At 40.2% G+C, this 18,328-nt stretch overlaps 1 protein-coding gene and 1 non-coding gene across 3 annotated transcripts; both read left to right on the top strand.

Moving 5' to 3' along the window:
• Positions 1 to 711: 711 nt before the first annotated feature.
• Positions 712 to 16,322, top strand: LOC125016927 (ATPase family AAA domain-containing protein 2-like). 2 transcript variants are annotated; one of them, XM_047599694.1, is made up of 30 exons: positions 712 to 1,282; positions 2,749 to 2,903; positions 3,401 to 3,456; positions 3,586 to 3,766; positions 3,942 to 4,023; positions 4,408 to 4,489; positions 5,143 to 5,331; positions 5,957 to 6,080; positions 6,341 to 6,355; positions 7,227 to 7,328; positions 7,461 to 7,569; positions 7,667 to 7,782; positions 8,492 to 8,666; positions 8,755 to 8,843; positions 9,022 to 9,181; positions 10,328 to 10,418; positions 10,563 to 10,740; positions 10,830 to 10,966; positions 11,152 to 11,284; positions 11,519 to 11,705; positions 12,331 to 12,516; positions 12,687 to 12,822; positions 12,984 to 13,180; positions 13,385 to 13,544; positions 13,678 to 13,800; positions 14,477 to 14,650; positions 14,739 to 15,302; positions 15,538 to 15,671; positions 15,793 to 15,921; positions 16,110 to 16,322. In XM_047599694.1, the coding sequence occupies exons 1-30, from the start codon at positions 1,082 to 1,084 to the stop codon at positions 16,140 to 16,142; spliced, it is 4,398 nt and encodes a 1,465-aa protein (XP_047455650.1). In that variant the 5' UTR covers positions 712 to 1,081; the 3' UTR covers positions 16,143 to 16,322. The 2 variants fall into 2 exon arrangements, with proteins under 2 accessions (XP_047455650.1, XP_047455651.1); XM_047599695.1 differs by lacking the exon at positions 6,341 to 6,355 and having other exon boundaries at positions 714 to 1,282.
• LOC125017104 lies at positions 11,820 to 11,954 on the top strand. Its single transcript, XR_007113807.1, has one exon. It is a non-coding gene; the product is annotated as a small nucleolar RNA SNORA5 (small nucleolar RNA).
• Positions 16,323 to 18,328: the final 2,006 nt, after the last annotated feature.

The raw sequence follows: 18,328 nt of genomic DNA on the forward strand, positions 1-18,328 counted from the left end.
GCTCTGAGCGTTCATTATTCACACAAATGAGCGCGCACAAGTGACGCGTGGGTAACGAACGAATCGGCTCTTTGAAGTGAACGAAAGGAGCCGGTTCCCGTCATTAGGAGCCGATGCCGACGTTCAGTTTTTTTTTCTGTTAAAGCTGAACGTGATTGGTCAAGATGTATGGTGTGTGTCCACGCTGAGCAAGGGGGAGGGAGGGGTTACACATGTGCAACAAACAGCACAAACTAGCGCACAAACAAGAGGCAGAAAGACAGAATGTTGCAGACAGAAACTACATGCATTAGAAAGGGTAAGGACAAGGAGTGGAAGAAAAGGGAATAAAGTCTGGACACAATTTAATGTGCTTAATAGTACAAAGGCAGAGCATAGACTGTTTAAATTTGGTGTCCACAAGTAACTTGCACTGACACATGCAACCTGTCCATCTTTGTTTGACTGTGGTTAAATAGTGGTTTAAATATTAAACAATTGTAATTATAACATAATTTTAATTAGTAATTCATTTTAGACTATACACATAATTTGGTAATAAATTAAAGATACAAAAAATCAGAGGAGCCAGTTGGGAGCCGAAAGAGCGGTTTCTTTTTAGTGAGCCGAGCCAAAAGAATCGGCTCTCCAAAAAGAGCCGTAATTCCCACCACTAGCGCGCACATTACATCAACCGGAACACCTTCTCAGATCGTGGATCTATTCCTGCGCCTGTTATTATGTTTTAACAAATTAAGTTACTGGTGGTTGTAATACCACCAACACTGACCTCTGAAATGTGCGCAATCTACAATGCGATAAAAAGAAATACAGTTTAGTAACTGGACTTTGTTTACAAGTTTGCCAACGGGTTTATTTTTCCCGGCGGCAGCGCAAAGCTGGGTACCTCATAACCTCCGATGACGTTTATGGCGCCAGAAATCAAGGGTTTAGAGCGGCTCTCGTCAGCTGGTAGATAATATTTACTACTGCAGCTATCCCTACTATGCTGGCTATACCGTAGACGCTACACAATTTTATGGTGGATTATCGGCTTCGTACCCGGTCGTTCGTGCTAATATAAGGTCGCGTAAGAGTCAAAATGGTGATGCTACGCAGCAGTGGCGGTGGTGGCGGACCTGAGCCGGTGGGATCAACTCCGAAGAGGAGGCTGGTGGAGCTGGACACCAGCTCCGAGTTTCTGTCGCTACTTCCCGCCTCGCAGACCAAGTCCTCCAGGATGACCCGGTCTTCCAGGAGCCTGGATGACAGCTTCAGCAGCCCCGAGAACACCTCCATGAATGTGAGTGCGTCCACACAGACTGCTTGGTTAGATTAAATAATTAATTTGTTCAGCGGATAAGTTGTTTCTAACTGTGCTAGCCTGCCTGCTAAGCTAACTAGCGAGCTACCACAACTACTGGAAAATTATTATGTACAACCAACGCGACCACTACCAGATTGTCTCAACCTCGTGTGGTTTCTGGATATTATTTGGCGTAATAACGTGATTGTATGTTTTGAGCGCTACAGTCAAATGTACTTGGTAGCCAAGTCATCCCAATGTTTTTACTGCAGTTTTAAGTCATAAAAAAGCACCTTATGTTCCTCTTATGTCACATTAACTATGTAGATGAGAATATAGCTTGTATATGTTGTTGTAGAGGTCTGATCATTTGTTATTACTTATAAATAATTATAATATCCCAGACATGTAACTTGATTACAAGTGTTTTCTTCAGGATTAGACTTGACCTCAATAAAAACAGATGCTTTCCATAGTGTTACACGTGCACACATGGCATCAGTGTCATTATTTTACACTGGTTATAAAACAGAAGTGTTTTTCTTAATATAAACATGTTTTCATTCAGGAACTAATTCATAAAGTGCATGTCCTCTGAGAAACATAACAAGCCTGAATAACAAAGTGGCTGCAGGGGGGAGACGGGGGTCAGCAGCAGAACTAACGAGGCAGACAGTGGTTCACTTAATGAAGAACAATTGTCACATTTAGTACGGTGGGACGCGCGCCTGCACATTTCCAGTCACAGGACAGTCACCCAGCAGTGCTGAATCTGCATTTACATGAAAGTTATTTCATACTTTATCTAGGCAGCGTGACAGGAAATGTCTTAAAAGAGGACAGATATTTATTGATAATCTTGTTAGCAGCCTGTAAGAAAGTAATCTCGAGGAAATGGTATGAGCCAAACCCACCATTACAAAATGATTAGCTGGAAATTTTCACTGAAATATATGTTAGGGAGCAACTAACTCAAAAGATACAGACCCAGAGGAACAATGCAGAGAAAAATGTGAGAAATTACCTATTTATACATCACAGCAAGCTTTTAATTTTTTTTTTATGTTAGTATTTGCTTTTTGTTATGTTCTTGTTGATGTTGCAAAAGAAAAAAGCAATAAAAACAAAGTATCAAAAGTTATTTCATTTGTGGAAAGTAAAGAAATTTTATCTAGTATAACTGAATAATCACCCACAACCTGTGTTTGAAGTTTATGTCTTTGCATAACGTATCTTTTATGAGAAAATTCAGGAAATTTAGTGTCAATTCAGGTAAATATCTCAGTAATCATTGTAGAGTTGTAAACTGACTGTTGATTTTGAGATGTGGTTCCAGTGCACTTGAGTTTTGCTCAGATTTACGTGGTAATATACTTGATCTCAGTTCATGAATGAGCTTTCTTAAATTCAGCGCACACATATATAGTCTGCTGTAAACTCTAACCTTATTGTGTGACTCTCAGGGACATGCAGACATAAAGCAGGCAGACAGAAGTGGTCTCCATCACTCTCTGAGGACCAGAGGACAGAGACATAAACTGGAGGTCTCTTTTGCCGACATGGAGCCAAAGACCTCCTCCCCTGTGGATGAAGACAAGGCTGGAGGCTGCTGCACTCGGTAAAACACTTTGCCATTAGTTTTAATATTGTTATTTAACTGGGTCGCCTCTGCCCACACTAAAAATGAGATCTGCACAGTAAATGGGGCATTGTACTAAATATTTTAGTTTGTAAGACTCTAATTGTGCCTCAAACATAATAATTTGTTAATAATAAGAGAGTTAATAATGACAATTATAGGTGTGTGCAATGTTTGCATCCAAGCAAAAGGTTTCTTATGACTTGATGAAACAGGTCGGGCGTTAGGCCTGCATATTAATAATTATATAGTTTGTTTTTGAATTGACATGCCTACACTTTGTATGGCCATGTTGTGGTTAAACCTTGATGTTTGAACCTTGAACCTCGGTTGAACCTTAAGTCTTGATTCTTTCTGTGCATTTACTTCATTCTTTCAAAAGAATTTACAGATTTGTGAACATTTGTAGAGCTAAAAATACAGTAGGATAACACCAGGAACTAATTTGTGATATTGTATGTCCTCTCTGTCTTCAGGAAATCTTCCAGGCTGCAGAGGGAAGGAAAAGCATCCACTGGCAAGCAGCAAGCAGGTAGAACACATTTCACGTTTCTCTGCAAAGGCCAGAGGAGGTCAGCTCGAAGCATGTCGAGTAGTAAAGTTTGTCGAAGGGTCTGTATTATTAACAGGTGAATGAGATGAGCTTCTGTTCGTACCCCAGATGTTCCAGACGAAGTGGAGGGGTCGTCGACTCCGAAGAGAAGCCGCTTCAAACTACAGAGCCGAGAAGTGGAGGAAGAGGAGGAGGAGGAAGACCGGTCGGTTCGCCGTAGCTCCCGAATCACCAGATACAAACTGGATTCCCGCAACCAGTCAGTGCTGTATGATCGCCTCATCACCAAGTGAGTCCAGCGACATTCAATCCAATTCCTTTTAGCTCCTTCTACCGCAGCTTTAATTTCATTAATAATAATTAATAATAATAATAATAAACAAATTAAGTGGTAATAGTATCTAATTATTGATTCGTTTAGTGTTAAACTTTGCCACTAAATCTAAACCGGTCTTGTCCATCAGCACTGCTGAAGCTGTTCTCCAGAAGATGGACGACATGCAGAAGATGAGACGCAGACTGAGGGACAGAGACACTAAGGAAGAGGTAACAAACCCAGACAGGAAACTTCACTGTTTCATTTGAAGCCCTGCATTGTATTCTGTTATCACTGTGTCTGTGTTTTGTGGTATAACAACCTTCACACCGCGGCCTTTTCCCTTCAACAGGGACAGCAGTAGCTTTTTGAATCAATCAGAGCTCTGTCTGCGCACGAGTTGTGTTTGAGTAAATGCTGCATGCAATATGTAATTTTCTTCTGTTTTTATTGATATATGTCATTATTTTTTTTACTGTGTGCTCAAGAACAATACCAAAAGAGACCAAGACCATGCATGAGCTCCAGAATGTTCATGAACAGCCTTCAAATTTATTTATTTTTTTGCAAAATGGCTGTAATGGTAAAAGGTTAAACCTGTTTTCTTTGAGCAGCTTGGCGTTTACACCAGTGGCAGAATGAGAAGGTCCCTGAGGACGAATGTGAAGAGTAAAGAAACTGAGGAGGAGAACCAAGGTGAGTCGGATTAGGTGTGGTACCCATTTCAGATGCATAATCCTCTATGAGTCGTGTTAATTGGGGGTAAAGAATTTATACATTGGGGACCTCATTTAGTTTTTAGGTATATTACAAATAGAAGAGATACCTGCTTACACAAGGGTGTTTTCTTCCTCTTAACTTATCATATTTGCTTCTTTTATAACCGTCATCTGAGTTAATCAATTCAGTAGGAGCTGCACGATGTCTATTTATTCCTGATGAAACACATCTCCTAAGTAGAGTTGTTCTAAATTAATGCCCAGGCTTGTGTACAATGGGAAACCATATCTATAGGGACAAAGCCTCTATTTACATTTTATTGCAACACATGAACCAGCAAACATCTTATTCTTCAGTTCCTCATTCCCCACAAGGAGAAAGCTTCATTGCCGTCTGTAATTACTGATAAATATCAGCACACGTCCCTGTAGCCATTCAGCTCATCTTGATGTTGTATTTAACACCATGCGATGTCAATGGCTTTGAATTGACTTGAGAGGAGTAGTGAACTGTGTTTTTATTGCATTACAACCGTGTGGGATATTTTCATTACATTACTTTGAAATTAAAGGACCGTGGCATAACAAGGATAAAGTCCAGTTTATATATGTTTGTTATTTCACACACAGAAGGGGATGAGGACGATAATGACGGAGAGGAGGAGGAAGATGGAGAAGATGATGACGATGATGATGACGAGGAGGAGGAGGAAGACGAGGATGAAGACGAGGATGCTGAGGATGAGGAAGAAGAGAACCAACAACGCTATGACTTCAGACAGCGAAAGACTGTGGTTCGCTACCAGGCTCCACAAGATGGTACTGTTTACCAGACCATAGGTCTTCAACGTGGGTCCATGGCCCCTAGGGGCCAACGGAAGTACTGCAGGGGGAGGTCACAAAATCTTTAGTTGATTAGACATTTTAATGATATGTATATATATATGTATATATATATATAATATATATATAATATATATTATATATATATATATATATATATAGTATATGTATATTATATGTATTATATATATTATATTTATATATTATATATATATATGTATATGTATATATATGTATATGTATATATATATGTATATGTATATATATATGTATATGTATATATATGTATATGTATATGTATCTATATATATATATGTATATATATGTATATGTATATGTATCTTATATATATATATATATATATATATATATATATATATATAGCCCTACAACTTTAAAGTAAGTTTGGGGGTCCTATGCAGTAGCCTATTGATGACAGCACGTTTATCCTCCTTCATCCTTAGTCCTAAATGTAAAATCTATCCAAGGGCAGCTCCTCTTTGAAAGCACGTTGTTTTCAGAAATGTTGCCTTTTTTTTATTTTGATTTTGGTGTGATCATGTAATTGAAGAAGTTTTTTTTTTTTTTGGTCTTTTGTCAGAACCCAGAGAGCCCAGGAAGCGTGGCATGTACTTCAAGGACGTCCACTCGTCTCCTACCAGACGCAGGTTCAGATTCAGCTCCACAGCCCCCAGGAGCCCCTACAACAGGAGGAGAACCAGCAGGTTAGTTATGAGCACACGAATACATCTGAACTGGAACAGATTCACGTTTCTTACTCAAAGATCACTCACGTGATATTTGTCTCACTCACACACTCATCCACGTAGTTGTATGTGAGGTAGTTTGGCCAAAACCTTAATAGAAGCTCTTATAAGATTTGTGTCAGCAGTGTTTCTAACAGACTCTAGCGTTAACATGTTAAATCCATGCCAAACTTCCTCTTTTTCCTCTTTTTTTTTTCCTGATTGTCTTCCTCCTTCAGGAGTAGTTCTGAGAGGTAAGACCCTCAATGTTTACAGTTTGTGTGTCTTTGGAATGGTGTCTGTCGTTGCTAGCACCGGTGTATTTAATGTACTCTGACTAGTTTTAAAGTTGTGCATCACAATCAAAACTATTCTCGTACATTTTTCTGTCACATTGTGTTATAATTTGATTTTTTTTTTCTTCTCTCTTTTGAAGTGACTCAAACTTTTATAAATGTTTGAATCCTCAATGGTTGTTTGATTCCTGAGCCTTTAAAGCGATGTGTCCGTTAGGTGTTGGTGTGATATAAAGTTGTATATATATGGCGTTGATTCACTTTTAAATCACAAGTTGCACATACAGTGTATTTTATGGGGAGTATTAGGGATGAAACGATGCACTCAACTCACGATTCGATTTCCGGTACTGGCCTAACGGGGCTAACCGGGCTTAAAACAGATTGAGCTTGTAGACAAATTAAATTTAATTAACAATGGGAAAAAAAGTAGAGTAGAAATTAAAGACAATCCTTTTATATTTCTCTGAGGTAGCATAAACTGTGCAATACAACTCATGTTCTCTTAATGCACAACCAAAATTATATTTTATTTAAAAAAAAAATCTAAATAACAGAACAAATCCCATATCAAAATAAGTAAATGAATAATACAATTAAACAAAGTCTCTTCAGATAAATAAACTAAGAATTGCTTGTGTTCCTTGTTTCGATTTTTTTTTTTAAGTAAGATCAGCAGAACTCGTTACACATTTGTATCAAATTGTAACTTTCTCACGATGCATCGTTACATCTCTAGTGAGTGTGGCTACTGTTGTTGAGGTTTTTTTTTTTTTTAAATCCATGTTTCTTTTGAAATAAGCCGTTTCTTCGTCTTATGACCTTACAGAAGGAGACATGCCTTCCACAGCAGCGACTCCACGTCCTCGTCGTCAGACGAAGAGAAATTCCAGCGGCGGAGGAGTAAGAACAGGAGCATACCAGTCAACAGGTGAGAGCAGCAGCAGCAGCAGCAGGTTTATGTTTTATATGTAAATGTGGATAGAGAAGAGACACGGGGCGGGACCAGAGGGACGATAAACAATTACCTGAAAGTGATTTTTTTTTTATATTTTTCCTGTAGATGTCTCCCTATGAACCTTGTCAAAGAGGATCTGCTGGGGATCCACAAGGACAGGATGAAGATTGGATCCAGCCTCGCTGATGTTGACCCCATGCAAATAGACAGGACGGTAAGAAAAGAAGAAAGAAGATACTCCCGAGATATTCTTTTTTTTCTGTGTCGTAGTTGGTGTGTTGATGTTGTTTAACGTTGTGTACCTGACCCAGGTGCGCTTTGACAGCATCGGAGGTTTGAGTCGGCACATCTCAGCACTGAAGGAGATGGTGGTGTTCCCTCTGCTCTACCCAGAGGTCTTTGAGAGGTTCAAGATTCAACCCCCCAGGTAAACAGTCTGCAGAGCACGTCACTTTGTTTATGATTTATTTATTTAATTATTTTTGCATTTGACTTAATTTAGGTACTTGTTAAAAATCACTTGAATACTTATTTGATGTTGGAGAATGGCAGTGAGGCCAAGTCTTTTGTAACATCAGGTAGTTCAGCTGTTCATGTTACAATAAAAAAAACAATTTACCTGGGTTTGGTCTTAACTTATTTGTATGAGCTACATTTCTTAGCTGTAATCTTCTGGAAAATATTTGGTGACATGCATAATGACATGCACATGCGTAACTGCATATATATTCAGAATAATGAAAACTCCTTTATTAAAATTAGATAATTTATTTCATTATACACAACTACTATTTACTGAAATGCCAGTTTTTTTAACCAAGCAGCCTGGAAATTAGGGTTTGGGGAAATGAATCTGTGTTTGTGACAAAGAGGAAGTGTCCTTCTGTTTTTTTTTTTTTTTTTGCATATATGGAAAGAAGCATGTAAGAAGCTCGAGTTTTTTTTTAATGTTTTTCTTTTGGCGATGATTTGCAAAGTCGAAACTAAAGCGGCTGCAGAAACAAACTGAAATACGTGAATACATGTTTCCTGCTCCATCTTTAAATATTTCACTCTTTGCGTCTCTGTCAGTCCTCGTCTCCTTTTTCTCTGCTTTGTCCGCCTCAGGCATTATTCTGGTTTTCTCTTGTTTTCAGGGGCTGTCTGTTTTACGGGCCTCCGGGCACCGGCAAAACCCTTGTAGCCAGAGCTCTTGCTAATGAGTGCAGCCAGGGGGAAAGGAAGGTGTCGTTCTTTATGAGGAAAGGAGCTGACTGCCTCAGTAAGTGGGTGGGAGAATCTGAGAGACAGTTACGGCTGCTGTTCGACCAGGTAAGTTCTACTCATTACGCTTTCTGTTCACTCTGTGGATGATGCAGACTGAAAATTATAAAAAAAATGTTTTCTGAAATCTTTCTAGGCGTATCAGTTGCGTCCGTCCATCATCTTCTTCGATGAGATTGATGGTTTGGCTCCAGTCAGGTCCAGCCGCCAGGACCAGATCCACAGGTCAGCTGTGCTCTTTACTTTATATACTCAGAACTGTAAACACTAAAGGTAAACAGCCATTGGATTGCAGTATTTGTGTGTTGCTGTAACATTTTAGTCATTCATGGCCTGATGATTTAAGTAACTACTAGATGTATATATTAACTAACTATAGTGGCTTTTTTTTCTGACCGCTCAGTTCCATCGTGTCGACCCTCCTGGCTCTTATGGACGGGTTAGACAGCAGAGGAGAGGTTGTTGTGATTGGGGCGACGAACAGACTGGACTCCATCGACCCAGCTCTGAGAAGACCAGGACGCTTTGACAGAGAGTTCCTCTTTGGTCTGCCCGACAGAGAGGTGAGAAAAGTGCCCAGTGGCTACATTTGCATGAAAACTAGTACTGCTTTAAAGGGATACGGCACCCCTATGTGAAATCAGTCCAAGCATTGTCCTAATCCGGCAGAGCGGCTGTTAGCTTTAGCTTAGCAGTCGTTCGCAAAATTGATAAATAAACTCAACGATGTTCCTAATTACTTCTTGTGCTCTGCACATTCACATTGAGCACAAATGTCAGCGCAGTTTACACAGAGGGATTGCCTAACCCTAACTTTTGGGCAGATAACATTTGGTACTATATTGCGGCGAAGCACTGACAAATCACCACTGCCAGGTGCAAAGACACCACACAGCACCTGGAAAACCCCCAACCTCCGTCAACACACCGGCATGACTGGTTTTCAGGTCGTGCACGGTGTCTTTGTGCCTGGCAGTGCACGTTTGCGAATGACTGGCTAATTGGCAGCACTACATTACAGTGCCAATACTGAGCTAAAGCAGCTGTTAGCTTTAGCTTTAGCTACTGGATTAGGACCAGTTTAAAAACCCTCTTTCTCACTTTGGAGAATACGGTGAGTGTCTAAATTTCACATTACACATAATATCTAGAATAACAACGCCTCATGCAATCAAATAAGTTGATCTAGACTGGTCATTCTTTTCAGGGTAAACCTTTGACAGTTATTTAGGAATATATTGACATCTAATAACCAGGTAAACCATGCGAAGCAAAGTCAAATATCTGTAGATGCTTGTTTTTAAAAAAAATAAAATAAAAAAAATCAAAATCTGTGTTAACATCGCATTTTAAAATCTTTTATACATCAGTGGATTTATACTATATCTAAATCTATATCTAAAGAACAGCAGCAGCTTTGATCTTATGGTCTTACTAGAGGGTTTTCAGCTACATACAGTTGCAACAGTATAAATATATGAGCTCATTACCTCCTTAAATCGACGACTTCCTTTGCAGTGTGTTATATTATATTGTCTCGTGGGCTGGTTTAATACAAAATGGTCTCATGTTTTATGCACTTTTCAGATGTATGTGTCTCTTTTATATAATTATGTTCTTTTTACCTGACTCTGATTGACTGCACAAGAGTGTGTGTGTAAACAGCAAATAAATTTCTTGAATCTCAAATGTTCTGATTTTTACGGCAGGCGAGGAGGGACATTCTGAAGATCCACACCAGACAATGGACTCCTCTACCCTCTGACGCTTTCTTGGAGGAACTGGCAGAAAAATGTGTCGGTATGTTTGCATGCAATAATGCAAAAAATAAAGTTTAATGAATACAAATCTGCCTCCACTACTAAGCTTTTTATTTGTACTCAAATAAGTGACATCTATATGAATGGGTATAAATATTAAACATAATTTAATGCTATCTCTAAGGTTATTGCGGAGCAGATATTAAGGCCATTTGTTCAGAGGCGGCCCTGTGCGCACTACGGCGTCGCTACCCCCAGATCTACTCCTCGTCTCAGAAACTCGTGCTCGATGTCAACTCCATCGCCATCACCAGTAAGGACTTCATGTCTGCCATGTCCAAGATGGTTCCAGCTGCCCAGAGGTATTAACCCAGGGTGTAAATATAGTTCTTATGGTGCATATTTCTCCACGTAATTGTTAAGTAAACATGATGCTGGTTGTGATTCTTAGGGCGGTAGTGTCACCAGCCAAGGCCCTGATTCCTGCCATCCGTCCACTGCTGAACGCTGCGCTGCAGAACATCCTCCACACAGTCAGCAAAGTGTTTCCTCATGCTGAGAAGGGCTTGAAGAGGAAGAGAGAACAAGGTGCAGCTTTACTTCTTTTTATCTACCTTCACTTATCGTGGATCTCCTCTGTGCCGTCCATTGTTTTCCATTGTTTCACTTAATTTTTACCAAAAATAATTTCCCTCGTGTCCACATGTAATTACAGAACGGAACAGTTTGACTGATAATATTTCAAATTCATGGGTTGTAATATGCGTTTCCAGATGTGGCCTGTGTTGTGTCCGAGGATGATCTGATGTTTAGCGATGAAGAGGACTCTGAGGTGTGCTCCGGTGGACAGAATCCGCACTCCCAACCCAGAACACATGCTGCTAATGGATTTCTAAGCCTCAACAGGTCGGTCATCTATTCCGCAGGGATAATTATCGTTTCAAATGTTGTACAGCGTTCAGTCCGACTACACTATCACTGTTTTACTTAGGAAGTGCTGTGAGCCACCTGGAGTCTCAGTGACCCAGAAGATCAGTTCAGCCAAATTAATGAACTCTCAAGGGGCTCACTGAAAATAGACTTGAGAGACATCTCCATCTCCTCGTCCATCTCTGTCTCTCTGCCATCTCTCCTCTGTAGGAGTGTGTTGAGCCAGCCCACATCCTACCGCCCCAGGCTGCTACTGGAGGGCCGACCGGGCTCAGGTCAGAGCTCCCACCTGGCCCCCGCCGTTCTCCACGCTCTGGAGAAGTTCACGGTGTACACACTGGACATGGCCGTGCTGTTTGGAGCTAGTGCAACTGCACCGGAAGAGACTTGTGCTCAGGTAAGATTTTGGTAAAAAAAAAAAAAAAACATACTGTGAATAGATTTGTGTGATTATTTACATGTGAACAGAAGGTCTTTAAAATCCTCGTAGAGCAGAGGTTTTATCTGTTACTGCAGCCTTGTCAAATTCAGTGCGTTCTTTTTGGTGAACGCCACTGGCCAAAATGGCTGCCACACTGAGTGTAGTTCATGGGCCCCGCCTCCTGATAACGTGGGCAGCGGGGATAAATATGTACTACTGACAACTAACTGGTTTAATGGTGTGAATGATTATCACAACTGTTTGTTAAACTACAAATATTGCCAGGTCGGATCGGTTGTTTAGTTCATTATTTGGCAGAGTTCTCTAAATTTCTCAATATTCATGAACAGCTGGTTCACAGCTGTTTTTTTTTTTTTTTTTTTTTACTTCGCAAACCATCTGAAATACTGTGATGCCTCCCACTCAGGCAGTTAATGAGCCTATGTAGTTGATCTCATCTCTTATAATATTCGTGATGCATCATCTTCATTTTATCTTTCAGTCTATGTTGGGTCCTGTAGCGTACAATGTTAAATCCAGTTACTGGAATTACGCCAAAAAATTAAGAATAACTTATTAAAAAACGTGTTTTGCTCTGCAGATCTTTGTTGAAGCCAAGCGCACGTCTCCCAGTGTCCTGTACATCCCTCACATCGGACAGTGGTGGGAAACTGTGGGCCCTGCTTTAAGAGCCACCTTCCTGAGCCTCCTCAGCTCCATCCCTGCCTTCTCTCCCATACTCCTGCTGGCTACCTGCAACCTCCGCTACGACCAGCTCAGTATGGAGGTATGGACAAAAGTCCTGCGGTGGCAATGCATTAAGGCAGAGCATTTGCAGTTATTCTCAGCACTGACAAATGTGCTGAAACATATAGATTTTAATGCTTCTCTGACATGTTGACCAACGCTTTTATAGAAAAAAATGACTATTCGCTCTTTGGTTCTTCTTCATTGTAGGTGCAAGAGTTGTTTCGGATTGAGTACGGAGAGGTTTTCCATGTCCAGGTCCCCACCAGGAGAGAAAGAAGAGACTTCTTTGAGGATCTAATCCTCAACCAGGCTGCTAAAGCCCCTGCCTCAAAAAAGAAAGCTGGTAAGCAACAGACAAGATTTAAGCTTATTTTGTGTAGACGGGTCTTTGGTGCTTCCTGCATTCAGGGTCTGCATCGTGCGGTGCAGCTGTTTGTTCTTGTCCAGCGGTTGAATTGAGTGTGATTCACTATTAATCTCTCGACCCTTCTTCACTTCCCTCAGTGCTCCATGCGTTGGAGGTGCTTCCAGTCGCTCCTCCGCCTCCTCCACGTCAGCTGACAGAAGAGGAAATGCAGAAATTAGAGGAGCAGGAGGAAGACACCCTCAGAGAGCTGCGCCTCTTCCTGCGTGATGTCACCAACCGCCTGTCTCAAGATAAACGCTTCAAGGCTTTTACAAAACCTGTGGATTTGGAGGAGGTAGCTGCTCTGTCAAGTGTAATTCTCTAATGTCTCACGTAAAAAGGCTGAGATGCTGCTCTGTCTCATATCAGGCCCACAGTTTTTGTATTGTCTATTTCTAGCAGAAGTAAAGCAAATGCTACTCGCAAATAAAATAAACTATGTTTGGTTTAATGACTTCCTTCCATATGTTTGTATATAACATGTATCATGTGCTTTCAGGTTCCAGATTATGCTGAGGTGATTAAGAAGCCTATGGACCTGTCCACGGTTCTTGCCAAGATAGACCTCCATCAGTATGTGACAGTCAAAGAGTTTCTCCAAGATGTGGATCTCATCTGGCAGAATGCCCTCGAATACAACCCTGACAGGGACCCCTCAGGTACACACAGTGAACAACACACACACTCATCATGATCACGGAGAACAGGTGTAGCATTTATCCGTACAGTAGTTCTGCTGTTTCTTAACTGGTGTGAATGCGTAAATGTGATTTTTATTTTTTTTTCTTCCAGATCGTCAGATCCGCCACAGAGCATGTGCATTGAAGGACACTGTGAAGGCTATCATCAGAGACGAACTGGATGAAGACTTTGAGAAGATTTGTGAGGAAATCAAAGTTTCACGTAGAACGAGAGGCAAGTGCTCTGCTTTAAAATATTAACCAGTAGTTATATAAGACAGACTCAGTCAAAAGTAGTTGTTTTTTTGTTTTGTTTTTTTGGGTGACCAAACGTCTCAGATTTCTTGGGATAGTACCCATTTTGGATGTCCTGTCCTCTGGCTATAGTTGTCCACGAAAGTGTCCCCAGTTTTAGCTTAATGAATGCCGGGAAAAAGAAAAATGTTGTGCGCAGACTACAATTATTATGGTAGTTGGTTGCACTGATATTGACAGTACAGACATAGAAATTTAAATATGAATCAATACGTCAAAAGAAATGAAGCCGTAATTGTTCCTATTTCTTCTTTTCATCTTGATAATATTTTATTTAATTTTATTTTTTAAATGTCCTTGGATTTCCACATCTGCAGGCAGTGCTAACATGGGGCCATGCAAACCCATTTTACAACTAGTGTGGGATTATTCTATAATCTATAGAATTTATAGATTATAGAATCTATAATTATTCTATAATATTTGCAATGTTATGAACATTGGTGATTATACATGAAACAAAAACTGTGAAATCCAGTTCTGGTCATACCGCCCAGCCTTACTCAAAAGTTTTGTTTCTGAACAAACTGTAATCCTCTCTGGAACATCACATGTATTTTCATATATTCACATACTGTATTTATTCACTTCCTCAGGTTGCACCGTTGCACGGTTGGCTCCCTCCTTCTATCACGTTCTTCCCAAGCAGCTCAAATGTCCTACTAAGGCCAAGGTCATTGACATGACCCCACAAAGAGAGCCGGATGGGGCCACTGTCGCAGTTACCCCCACTACTAGTTTCTCTGCTGCAACAACCCCTAAACACAGTGGTAAAAAAATAATTAATAATTCAGATTAAAGGATAGAAATCTGGTTAAAGGACGACAACAAATAAAATGGTTTTCTTTGTCATTTTAGGCCAGAAGAAGAAACGTCGGAAGAGCCGCTGGTCTACTGGCAACTGTCAGAAGAGGAGGTCTGCCTCCTCGCCTCACGTGTCCAGAGATGAGGCACAGTCTGATGAGGACGACGGAGATGATGAAGACGAGGTTGAAAAAGTAGGAGACAAGCGTGACGAGGGCGCAGAGGACCAGATGGTGACTGACACAGACTCAGGGCCTGCAGCAGCTCAGGAAGGTAGTTTTGTGAGACAGCGGGAGGAAAAGACGGAGGAGAAGAAATCAGCCGCCGGAGATGACGCTGCTCTGTGTGAAACGAGGGAGCCGGAAACTGTTAACCAGACGGAGGACGAAAAAGAAAATGTGGAAAAAGCTGACTCGGGTCAGTCAGAGGAAAACCGGGAAGGAGATGACAACATTGAAACTGCGTCTGCAAATACGAACAAGGACAGTCCGTCTGAAGCAGAGGGAGACGCCCAGCATCCCGACACAATAGAACCTATAACTCAGAATCAGCCAATGGAGGTGGAAGCAGCAGAAACCTCAACCTCAGATGAGAAGAGAGAGGAGGACACAGGCACAGGTTGGAAATCTACAGACATACAGAACCTTGCTTCTTATGCCTAATATAATAGACATTTTATTTTTATTTTGTCCATCAAATAAAGTGGATTTTGATAGACATATGTACAGCTTCTACAACTTCTACAGAAATCAAAGTTAATCAAAGTTCTTGGGAGCTGAGTGAATATAGTAGACTGTGCTCTGTTACAGTGATACAAACGTGTGATTGAATGTGTATGTACTTTGTGTCTCAGAGCGGAACGTGAGAAGAATGACTCGGGCTCTGAAAAACGCTGTTCTGCAACAGCAAAAGATCAGCGTGGACAAAGCTCTGCAGATCCTGGACCAGGAAACTCCTCCTCTGGTCGTGGACAGAGACAAATTAAAGGTGTGGGATACTGGCTGTTTTCTGTGGTGTGAATCTGCTCTTTCAAGCATTTTTTTCCCCAAAAAAGGGATATTGAGCTACAATCTTTTTTTCATCTGATGATTTTTTGTCATTGTTTCAGGAGCTTCTGGAAAGTGTAGTAACCAGGACGGAAGGCTACGAGGTCTACAAGCTGGAGAAACTCTACGCTCTGCTCTGCCAGTGCATCTATAGACACAGACGAGACTACAACAAAACTGCACTCGTACAGGTCAGTTACTGCAGGACTGAAGAACATATAGAGAGAGTAGGACAGAGGAAAACCATAAGAATCTGATGCACCTTATATTTACTATCACATTCTGCTTTAACCTCTTTGCTTGTGTTATTCTGTATTATTATTTGTTATTTTCATACATTGACATATTCTAATAGTCTCATATTTTCTTTGTCTTTCAGGAGCTGCAACAAGAGATTGAAGACTTCTGTTGACTTTTTATACAAAAAAATAATGTGACCGTTTTTTATACTCATCACCCTCCACCCCCGCTGTGTAAATATACAAACATTGTTTCTATTTTCATAGGAATCTACAGGCACCTATATTTGTGCGTTAGCTAAAACTTTGTATTAGTCTATTAATTATATGTGATTAAACTGTATTCCACTAAACTTTGCTGCATACCCTTTTCTGAGCTCAAGATTTCACACTGATTAGAGGTGTAGGTCTTTTAAAGACTACAGTTTGTGAAGAAACGATAAATAAAGTATGTGTCTAATCTAACTGAATCTTATCTTTTAGCAAGTCATGCTTCACTTGCCCACAACAGCCTGTCGGTGATATTTGTGGCTTGAAAGTATCTTCTGTACTTTCAATTCCTCTTTCTTTTGTTACTTGGTATGATTTGACTTTAAGAACATTTAAAATGTTCATTGTTTTAAATAGCTGACAAAACATAAGTGGAGTCTTTGTTGCCATCCTCAAAAGGATCACTTCAACAATTTTATGCGTTGCAGTCAGTTTACAAGACAGGATGAGCTCTATACAGATATAATATCTGTTAAAAGAAATACTTGACTTGTTTGGTTTGCCACCATTGTGTCAAATGGGCTGTCAGAGATAAGGAAAGGAGCCGAAAAAAGACATATGGCTGCATCAAAATGTTAATTTATTTATTTTTTAAAATTATGACCCATTACAGATAAATCCACGTCTTAAACAGTGTCTTAAACTCTTAAATATGTTTGTTTCGCTCCACCCTCGACATGGAACAATCTTCAGTCTGACCTGAAAATGTCAGAACTTGTGTCTTTTAATGACTTTCATAATTTCCTACTGGATCGACCACAGGCATCAATTGGACATTGCCTCTGCTTTTAATTATCTCTGCCACCATGACTCCCCTTGCACTATATGTTGAATTGTTACTCTATTTGTGATGTATATTTGTAACCTGAATGTTTGTTGAGGACGTGTGCTGCCGCCTTCTTGGCCAGGTCACCCTTGAAAAAGAGATTATGATCTCAACAGATTAATAAATAAAATAAATGTATTTTAACCAAGATTAGACTGTTGCAGTGCAACATTAAACTGCTGAAGTGTCCCTTTAAATACTGCAGGTGGCTCAAAGGCATAAATAATTATTTAGGTGAATCTATCCATTATTACACTATCCATTATATATTTTAATACTGGTTTTAGTATACACTGATCAGCCATAACATTATGATCACCTTCCTAATCAAATCAAACTATATTTATGTAGCACTTTTCATACAAAATGCCTTGTAAAGTGCTTCACACGAAATAAAAACGTAACATTACAACAAATAATAAAAACCAACCCCACAAATAGACCCACACATGCATACCCACACCCACATGCATTTGCACAGCATGGTAGAAAGTCCAGTAACATGGCAGAGCACTGAGGATCCAGCTACGAAGAACCACCTGTGGGGGGGGGGGGGCATCCACACCGGGAGGTGCCACAGCCTCTGACTACAGGGAGGGCCGCCACACAGACCATCCCAACCCGGATAGACCTGGGTGGACTCCACACACGGTGCAGAACCGCTCTGTCATGCAGGCCTGAGGGATCTCCAAGACAACATCCCTGCAGACAGACCAGGCACACCTCTGGCACCAGTGCAGAGGGCCCCCCCATGAGGAAACGCTGAAGCTAGGATAAAAACAAGCAATAAGTACAGTAATGATAAAAGAAGTAGGGAAATGTTTAGGATTTAATAATATATAGTGCACATATATTTTAAAACAAATAAATATAAAATAAAGAAAAAAGCATCATTTAAAGCATTAAACAATAGGAATAGTAAAATAAAAGAGTAAAAGGGATTAAATAAAGGACAGATTAACACCTTGTCATTCAGTTCACTGAGAAGTATGTATGTCCAAACGTTTGACTGTATATAGATATATATATTTTATTTATCTGGTGTGTATATCTATCTATCTATCTATCTATCTATCTATATATATATATATATATATATATATATATATATATATATGTCGTTTGTATAGCAGCTCTTTATATATTATATTGATATTAAATAAATAACATTGTGAATAATAACTTCCACAGCTCCACTGAAAGGAAACTCCAGTGTGAGCGTTGTCCTTAAGTAGCTTCTCATACTTCCCTGACAGGTCATGT

The sequence above is a fragment of the Mugil cephalus genome, chromosome 11 (assembly GCF_022458985.1).
Source record: "Mugil cephalus isolate CIBA_MC_2020 chromosome 11, CIBA_Mcephalus_1.1, whole genome shotgun sequence".
Classification (NCBI taxonomy): Eukaryota; Metazoa; Chordata; class Actinopteri; order Mugiliformes; family Mugilidae; genus Mugil; species Mugil cephalus.